General features: G+C 40.8%; 1 protein-coding gene across 1 annotated transcript; it reads right to left on the bottom strand.

Moving 5' to 3' along the window:
• Positions 1 to 14: 14 nt before the first annotated feature.
• Positions 15 to 4,183, bottom strand: ikzf5 (IKAROS family zinc finger 5). The gene is made up of 4 exons (XM_038737767.1): positions 3,731 to 4,183; positions 3,401 to 3,572; positions 2,827 to 3,000; positions 15 to 2,748 (listed from the first exon to the last, which is right to left on the bottom strand). Exons 2-4 carry the CDS (start codon positions 3,531 to 3,533, stop codon positions 1,784 to 1,786), a joined length of 1,272 nt encoding a protein of 423 aa, XP_038593695.1. The 5' UTR covers positions 3,534 to 3,572; positions 3,731 to 4,183; the 3' UTR covers positions 15 to 1,783.
• Positions 4,184 to 10,138: the final 5,955 nt, after the last annotated feature.

Here is a 10,138-nt window from a genome sequence, read left to right as displayed (position 1 = left end):
AAGACAAGGTGCAGGTCAGTTAGAAAACACTTTACTTATAAATTAGTTTGATTAATCCATGTTACAATAAAATGATTTGCCATCCAAGAGGGAGAGAGTAATCGCCAAAAGGCTTCAACATTCACCATTACCTATGAACCTACAACACACAGAGAACATAAGGCAGTCATTGCTGGATGCCCCTCTTACTGGTAAGCATGGTGACAAGGAGGTGGTCCTATAAACAGTAACTATGTTCTCCACGCATGTTGCTACGCAACAGACAACAGTACCCAAGACAAAGAACAATTGTGCTAAAGTAGCAGTCTTACTGCAGCATGATTATGCTTTTTTGACACTGAACATTTATCCAACCACTCAGAATACAATACTCAGTAAATATTCGGAAAAGCACAGGGATCCATCTGATAAATGGGGAATCTCAGTGTTTGTAAAAATTGGCATCCCCAGTGCTACGTGGCAATTCTGAAAGTGTTCACATGAGACACAAGACTTGGTGACTCTGTCCCAAATATAGAGACACTGGATTTCAAAGTGACTTCATACAATTTCAAAATATTACAATGTGACATGAAGTAATTAAAAGAATATGCAAACAGTGTAAACAAAATGAGTAAAAGGTACCGTGATGCCGGTCAAAGAAGGGCACTGTGTTGAGGGACTTCAAAATAACACGATCTCTACAAAATATAGTTTACCAACTCAGCTAGTTGAGCAAAAACAACTGACACAAAGTTTGGCCAGTTTTACTGTGGATGCCATCCATATAGTTTTGATCCCAAAGTTTCTTAGCAGCAGTCATGGAGCAGAATTTTGGCAAAAAACAGAAAATCATGGCGATCATAGAAAACTTAAATGGCCAAACTTCTTTTCTAAGGTTCCGGGCCTATCCAGTACAGTAACATGAAGATATTGTAATAATATCTATTAATCTTAAAAATAACAGTCCTATCTTGGACACACAAGAAAGTGACTATGTCAGGCACTGCAAAGAAATAGTAGTAATGCACCAAGCACTGAAATAATTTCAATAAGGCTTAAGTAAGATCACTCTAGGCCAACAGTTTCACTCCTGTGAAACACAGCTCCAGGAGTGTTGAGAATTTATTTGGGTTGCCCACTCGCAACTACATGCGTGTGGTCTCCCCAAAATATGTACTCTGCCCATAGCATGGCTGCTTTATTCATAAGTTGTGTTTAGATTGCTAAATTAATTCCTTCCAATAGCCACTGGCTTTCATTCAGCTCAGTCCAATATGAGGCCATTTAACCTGCATAAAACAGTACCTATCTACTTGCTTTAGATAGGTACAATGAAAGCAATTTCTGTCAGTTAACTTAGCGTGGCCTTGTATTTCCTTTGACAGAGAGAGATTTGAAAAGTTTGCCAATGAGTTAAGTTCATGTATTTAACAACATAAAAACAGAAATACATTTTTAACTATGCTAATTAAAATCCAAACCCAAAAGACAAACCAAATTCAAGGAATATTCTAATATATATTGTAAGTTTTATTCTGATTTATGACAGCACATGTATCCAACTCCCAGCACCACCACAAATAAATTCTCAACCTGTTGAAAACACTGATCATCCCTTTATAATACACTCAAATGGGCACCATAAAAAATAAAACCATCTGAATGTTGACATTTACTGGTGTAAGTACAACTTTCAAAGGCTAGGCTACATCAAAGCCAAGTAAAAGACCAATAAATAAAATTACTATGGTATTAATAAAACAAAGCTGTTCATTAAAAGTTCTTTCAAAGTTGTCATACATTACTTGTGCTGCCCACGGGCAAAGTGGCAGGCAAAGTCATACTTGCTCTTGCACTTGTGGCCACAGATGTTGCACTGGAATGGGTTCTCGTAGCCGTGGCAGCCCATGTGAATGGTGTAGAGGATGTTGTCAGGAAAAAAGATGTCACAGTGCTGACAGTGATGCAGCATGTGGGGGTCCTGGAGTGGGGCGGACAGGACCGGGGCCGGTGTACTGGGTTGGCTGTTGGAGATACTAGGGGTGCTGGTACGCCCACTGTGCTCGCTGCAGGGTCCCCCTCCAGGGCTGCAATTGCTGTGGGGAGGAGCCCGGGGCTCTGGAGTGATTGGGGAGGAGGAGGAGGCATGGACCATGCTGGCCGTGACAGCCACAGGAGCTGTGGCAGGGTGGGGCTGCTGGATGAGGAAGGGCTTCTCATCAACGATAGACTCTGCTCCTGGAGACATAGGAGGTTGAGTCTGGGCCTGGGACTCTGAAGGGAGGCTGGCCAACTGGCCTGCCAGGGTGGACAGTTGGTTCAGGGGGTTATCCATAACCATGTCATGATGATGGTGATTTTGATTTGTTGTGTGTCCGTCCTCGACTCCTCGACTCTGACTATCATAGGTCTCCTGACGTAAGTGGGGGAGCTCATGGGAGAAGTCGTTCACATTGTCAGCCTTGTGCACCACCATAGAAGGGGGGCTGAAGTTGATGAGGAGTCGGCGGCCATAGCCCAGTGAGCTGGCCTTCTTCTGTAAAACACTCAGCATCTTCTTATGGGAAAGTGAGCGAGCACCTTTCATTGGCAGGAGTTTGTGGCGTCGACGGCGATGGTGCGACAAATTGCTACGATCACTGCACCGGAAGGAGCACAGCTCACATTTATAAGGCTTCTCGCCTGTATGTGATCGCATGTGGGCTTCCAGGTGACGCTCGTAGGCTGAAGCAAATGGGCAGAGGTGGCAACGGTGAGGTTTCTCTCCTGTTTAATTGAGGAAAACAGGCTAAGTAACAAAACAGAGTCAGTGCTATCCCCTGAAAATTAACTATTAACACTTACCTGTGTGAATTCGGATGTGCTCAATGAGTCTTGCTGTGCCTCTCGTGGCATAGTTGCAGTAGCGGCACTTGAGCTTTCCGTCATACGTCCTCTCAAAACCGTCCACCAGGATCCCTGAGCTGTCCTCCAGTGACATGTCCACTGAGGGGTGATCCAGTCCATTCTGACTGCAATCTGAAAACACGAACATTAGCAGGAAATGACATACCATAGAAACTTTAATTATAAACAATGATTCAGCAGTGTTTGTGTGTAGTGTGTATTATTTTCATGAACACTGTTGCTGACTACATGTAGTCCAACACTTCAGTTACATTTGTTGTGCTTAACTGTATACAATAACATTTATCACAGACTTATTGAAGGAGCATGTGAATAAGGATGACCCTGCCTGATTACTCAGCAGTTACTTTCTATGACAATTCATCAAATGAATGCGATGCAAATTCTGTTAATGATGAATAACGTTATGTCAGCTGTTTGCCTAAATCAAATTGCACCAACCCCAGACTCTTAAAAACTGATGAATTTACATGAAAGGGTTGTAAAGAGTACATGAAACATAGCCAGTAACCTGGTGGCAGCTCGTCAGCCTCCTTGACGCCGCTGACGGAGCCTGATATCATGTTGACATGTTGAGTCTGCTGGCTCAGATACTCCTGGAAATCCTTCACAAAGTCAAGCGTGTCTGGCTTTTCCTCTCCCATTGAAAGAAAGTGATGTAATTGTCCAACCAACCACAATTCCTGAAGAGCAAAGATGAATCGGCATGGGGTCAGGAAATATATATAAATATATAAATATAAGAAGCACCATCGTCAACGTTAGCTAACGTTGGCTGATTTTTCAGAGATGTAACGCTAACGTAAACGTAACATTAACTTACACCTCTGCTTACACCTACCTCTCCGGAGATAACTTGTCGGCTAACGTTAAATAAACCAGTGTTGTTTGTTTGGCTGGAAACGCCGTTTTGTGGCTTTCCAGACAGAACAATCCTGAAAATATGTGATTGACAAGCAGGAAATCGGCGCGATCCGATGTCTGGTCGGTCGCTTCTACAAACCGCTTCTCACCATCGTCATGTTGTTACCAAAGCTACGTACGCTACATTAGCCAGACAGCTAACGTTAGCTTATCTTGGACGAAGCATCTTTGTCAACAGAAACGCCGTTATCTGGTCAACACCGTCATTATTTACATTGTCTGTACGCGTTTGAGTAAATCCTCAACAGGTACTGCAAGTTGTGAAATGTTCTTCCCGTCGACCCACTTGCTACAATTCACACAAAACAGCAACCTGTTATATCAAAACAATAAACCAGTCTGAGGGGTGAAAGTTCACCTTGTGTGCACCGGTAAAAGCCTCCCCGCCGCGAGATCCACTTACCCGCGAAGAAAGGTTCCCAACACTAAAGCTGCAACTGTGGTCAAAATAAAAAGCTGTACAGTTGCTCACATATTATTAAAAACATTATTATTCAGCATTTGTAAAGTACAATATGAATCGACAAAGCTTGCCTTCTTTCTGTCCCGGAAGATCTAAGTTATCAATTTTGATTGTTTTGAAGGCCCAACAACGTTCTGGGTAAGGTACAGTTTATCTTAAATAATGTATTATTTGCAAATAAGTAGGCCTACTATAGTTTATGACCTATATGTAAGCGTCGCAGGAAGGGCAGGTCACTTACTTAAAATGCATGTTTCCAAAAATACATGTGTGAAGCTGTGCTTTACAAACAGACAGACTGTATGCAACTAACTTAGCTAAAAAAACACATTTCTCCCCGCACAGATGCATTTAAGCGGCCCTGAAAGTGATGTTATTGTGTTATTGGTTTTCTGATAAAATATGCAACAATTTTAATATTAAGAGAACAAACTTGTTTCTAAAAGTGAGCTTAGTATCATTATCTAAATGTTCAAGTGTTGTCTTATACTTGAAGAAACCTGTTTTCTACAGTCTCTTTTTAGCAACTTCGGTACTAGTAATTAAGAAAAGTGTATATTAGGCTACGCTACACCTTCAACAATGCACTTTTTCATCAGAGTACAGTGGCATTTTTGTACAGACGTGGATTTGAAACACCCATCTCTTGCCAGCAGCTAATGAAGTTAACTGATAGCATATCCACTCACATACGTGACATGACACACTTTCAGATGTACAGCTAGCAATTATGCGCAAGTGGCAAATGAGGCACAATAATCACATTACTTTCAAAAGCTATTGACTCATTCATGTTTTATCACAATTAATAATTTACCAGTAGCTTGGTGAAGATCACATTGCCCCATTTGTGTCAAAGTTGTAGGAAAACCACTGAGGAGAAGATGATGAACGAGCAAGCTGAGTGAGGCTACTGTATCCTTTTACCACATTACAACTACAACTGTCAGAGCAGTAGAATTACAGCAGTAATGTAAACCTGCTACCAGGGAATTCTTTACTTTGTAACATGAGTCACTTGTTTGGTGTTGAAAATGCATCTACTTATTTACACTATATTCTGTGTAGTACCTGGGTTTGTGAATGCTGTGTTGGTGTGTCACTTTGGAGAATTATTTTAGTATTAGTATTTCTTGACAGGTAGCCTACATTTGGTCCTGCATGTCCACCTGCTGTTGCCCGTCCACATGTGAGTACAGTTCTACATCTGTACACTAGATGGCGCACACGTCCCAGTGGTGAAAAGGCACTTCCCATTCGAACCACATTGTTTTGAGACACAGGTATTCCACATGACACAATATACAAAGCTAAGACATTGAGGCTAGTATTGTTCAAAGTCATAACCTTACAGAAAAGGCTTGATTTGTCAGGGTTACACCGATCATGTCTGTCACAGTACATACATGGAAAACTCAGTGGGCTAGTGAGTCTTGTTTGTGTCAGCTGCCAGTCCCCAGGGACAGCATGTACAGGACCAGTGAAAGACGTGACAGTCGACCTCATCAGTTGAACTATGACTGGCGGAGCGGCCAATTACATCACCTTCTAACAGCCTGTCCACACTAATGTTATTTTATTGCAATTTAATTATGCTCAGGTTTCCACTGGGGCCAGATCCTGTTGAATAATTCACACACAGCCACAATGATTTGTCGGCACGAAAAGACAAAGTGCACACTTCTCAGTGCTCTCATTTGTTTCAATAGTTTTGTTTTTTAATTCCCATAATATAAATCATTAAAATAATAATCTTATTTTGTATTTCCAAATAAGTATTTCCTGCAGTTAGAACCAATGGGAAATTTAGTTTGAAGGACAGATTTATTAAGCCTAAAAATACTTAAGGGGAATAATTGGTCAAACTTAATTTTTCATTAATGACATGTCCACTGCACATTATATTAAGCTGTTCTTTTAAAGGGCAGTGAGCATGTATTAATGAGACTGGGAGCAGGTAATACTCTATTAGGGCTGGCATTTACACCCAGTAATGCTGTGGTCACACTGATGGAAGCTTGCATAGAAATTACTTCCTACAGCATACTTAAAAAAATTGTGTTGGATGTTGAATGAGTTACCTTTAGCCATGTATACAATTACATAAGATCTAATGTAATATAAATCAAACTCGCTAATTCAAAACTTGTGTCTATTGATACAATTGCACATATACTTAACATTTTCTATTGGCCTGACTTGAACTCTGAGCCTTTATAAGATAACCCAATTTATATGCGCAAGTTTAAATATACACATTGCCACATGTAGAATGGGCAGTGGGACAACACCTGTCATGGAGAAGGTTGCAGTGTTATCCACTTGCTCTGATTCACATTTAAAAGAACTGAATGAAAAGGTTATTTTCTCCTCTTAACCGCTTGATTTACAGGCTGTTTGTGGATTAACGCCACACAAGACAATTGATTTGCTCCTCCTTTCCTGAAAGAAATTGGAATTTAATTTAGAGAAGGTCTTAAGCAGTTTTTAAAGACTTGGTGTCATTTGTTGGGCTTGTGTAAAAGCTGCATTAGAGATTACCCTCCTGGAAAAGCTTTTTAATCCTAGACAAGTGCAGCCATAGTAACGGTAGACGGTAGCCTCTTGGAGGCAGAAAGGTGAAGGGGGACTTTGACAAGATTTATTCTTCTCTTACTGAGACTGTTTCTTTCTTGAGGTCTCCCGTTCTATGAGGAGCATTTGAAAAAGAACTGAGAGGTGGGGGATAGGATAAAGGAGGTATATATTAAGCTTTTCTTTCCTCTCACCACTTAATTTCCTTGCAGGCGCGCCTTGCGCCGTTGTAATGAATGTAATTGCTGCCTTTGATGAGAATGCTATTATCTGGATCACACTTTACATGGGCAAACAAGACTGCCCCTCCCTCCACCTCCACCTCCCATTTAACTCAGCAACGAGACCCCCCAATTATGCGGGGAACAAGTGGCTTTTCATAAAGCCAGCGTGCCGCTCTTGATTGGTGAGGCTTGGAGCCGGCTACATGTGGACAAAGGATAGATTAGATGTGATATAGGCACACCAAAAACCCCATTTCCTTGATTAATTTCCTGCATGCCTCACAGAAAGGACCCACTCTCTCCCCACTGAATTCTATCTCTCCTTTAAAGACAAACTTTCATCTTTTGATAGATGCGGCAACTCAATGGACAGACAGACATTTTATTGACCTAAGTTTGACCACAGCTGCCTGGGCTTCAGGAGGGAATAGGAGCAAAAAGAGAAATGTTTCACTTCAGCGTGGGAGGATGGGCTTATTTTTCTTATAAAAAGCTGAAAGTCTTTGTGGCCCTTACAGTGTTTCTGCCCTCAGCAAGGATCAACTCACTTTTCATGCTGATCTTTTTGTCATCACCCTCAAAACACACACACACACACACACACACACACACACAGGTTGTTCACCCAGTCTCTTTTTGTCTCTTTCACACACCCACACATGGACACACTAGAGCACACTAAACAGCCATTTGATAATAGTGGCAAACAGATATGATGGGGCTTTATGAGGCGATGCACGATAAAGCTGCTGTCACCTTAGGAAGTCTAAGTGTTCTTCTGACTGCCTTATTACCGTATTAAAGCACCACTCGACAAATTCACACACACACACCTCAGCCTGGCTCTGACAACCCGGTGTGATTCTGTCCAGTATTCCACCAGGCTGAAATATCGAGAACAATCAAATAGACTGTCACAAGTGACAAATTATACTATTACTCCTCAGAGATTGTCATCCTTGAAATCTATTCATAGCCATTTCTTCTTTATCGGTGAGAGATTATTCCTCTAAGCAAGCAATTCCCCAATGATAAATTGGTAATCAATTCATTTGACTATAATGCTTTGAGAGTGGCTCCAAGGGATCAGCAGCATTGGTCACTCTTATTCACTTGCATGTATATCCGACACTCATGGTCCTGTTGGGCCTGATGGATGTCCGACCACCAGACTCTTAAAGGTTTATACCATCAGAAACAGGTTACCATCCGGACCCAGTCACGACAGAGAAAGAATTGGCCAATATTTTTGACTGAAGTGGCATTTTAGCAGTATTTATTTGATGGTCCCACTACCAAAACCATGGGCCACAAATAAAGAAGATGGTATAATAGCTTTTGACTGGCCAGCCAGCTCCCGACTTGAAATGAAGTGTCCAGTTGTGAGTTATCGTGGCCAAACGTCATTTGTACAGCCTGAAAAGTGGGGACATTTTTCTAGCTTGTCACTCTCTGGCTATAGTTCATTGTCCTGAACGATGCCTCTGAATGCACAGTTGCCCTAATACGAGTATTTCACTCGCACCGCAAGAAGGCTGGTAATGGATAAGCCTGTCTATAGGAGATAATATAGTACATCCACTGGCACATCTTTAAACACCAATGGGTCACAGGTAGACTATCAACTCTCAGCATGTCTGCCACACTGCTCACATTTAGTACTGATCTTAGCCATGATCTTCTTAGTTCTGATGGACACAAAACTGCATCTAATGATTACTTGTATCAGTAAGTCGGCAGATTCTATTTTGATTCATTGGTTAATTGATTAATTGTGTGGACTATGAAATGTCTGAAAATAGTGAAAAATGTATATTAAAGTATCCCAGAGCCCAAGGAGATATTTTCAAGCTTTTCCTGTCCAACAGTCCAAAACTTTCTCTCTATATAGTGTATAGTATCACATAAGAAATGCAGCAAATCCTGCATGTTTGGCATTTTTGCTTCAAAAATGATTTTGATTTGAATTGTCTGTTGATTGGCTAATCGATTGATTGACTAATTTTCATCTCTACTCTTTCTATGTACTTAATTCTTTTACTTTTGCTGGATGTCACCTAAAATATGATCAATGTAAATAAAAATTTCTGAATCGGTTATGACACAGAGTAATACTCTTCTATTTTAGTTTGTTTTATATTATTCTTTTATTTATGGCCTTTTTATTGACCTGCCTTTCTTTTATATTTTGTGTTAATGCCTTTTTATGTAAAGCAGTTTGCCTTGTTGTTGAAAGGTGCTTCTTTGTACAAATAAACATAACTTTTATCTTGCCCTAATTCTGACACAAAGATTTTCAGTTTCATTAAGGAAAAATAAATCTTGTGAAATTGTAGAATAACAGTACTCTAAAGGTAATAAAAATGTTCTCCACCCCTTTATGTTAAAGAAAATGAAAATCTTTCAGAAAGTTGTGAATAGACTTGACAATGGTGTTTCCTGACGTAATGCATTACAAATTAAGATCCCTTTTATAGTGACAATGCATCAATCGCATGAACAAAACTTGTCCCCATATTCCTTGGGGAGCACACTGCATTACAAACTCCCAAATTAGCGGTTAAGTTTTGATCTCTGTATGGATCTGCTGGAGTAAAGAGCGGTCTGAATTGGACAGTCCCGCTAATGCGAGGGTTTTAGATTAATGAGGCATCTGCCCTTTGAGGATATTGATCAAATGCAATCTGGCCAGGAACGATTTGCTCCCCTGCTGTGATATTACTAATATATCAACATCATGAACAAAACTGGTCCCAGTATGCCTTGGGGAGCTCACAACATAAAACAAACTCTAGCGCACTCTGAATTAGCTGTTGAGTTTAGATCTCTGTATGGATCTGCTGAAGTGGCAATTGAGTCTGAGTAAAGAGGGGTCCGAAATCAGACAGTTATGCTAATGTGAAGGAAGTTTTAGATTTGGCTTCTGCCCTATGAGGATACTGATCAAACCAAATCTGACTAGGAATGATTTGCTCCACCCCCTGCTGTGATATTACTAATGCATCAACGTCATGAACAAAACTGGTCACAGTATTCCTCAGGGCAACTGCAGGATAAAAAACTC

This window comes from Micropterus salmoides, unplaced genomic scaffold, assembly GCF_014851395.1.
Source record: "Micropterus salmoides isolate LMB-PRFRI ecotype aquatic unplaced genomic scaffold, ASM1485139v1 Ms_hic_scaffold_22, whole genome shotgun sequence".
Lineage (NCBI taxonomy): Eukaryota > Metazoa > Chordata > Actinopteri > Centrarchiformes > Centrarchidae > Micropterus > Micropterus salmoides.
Note: the sequence above shows the minus strand (reverse complement) of the source record. Positions and strands in the feature narration are given on the sequence as shown.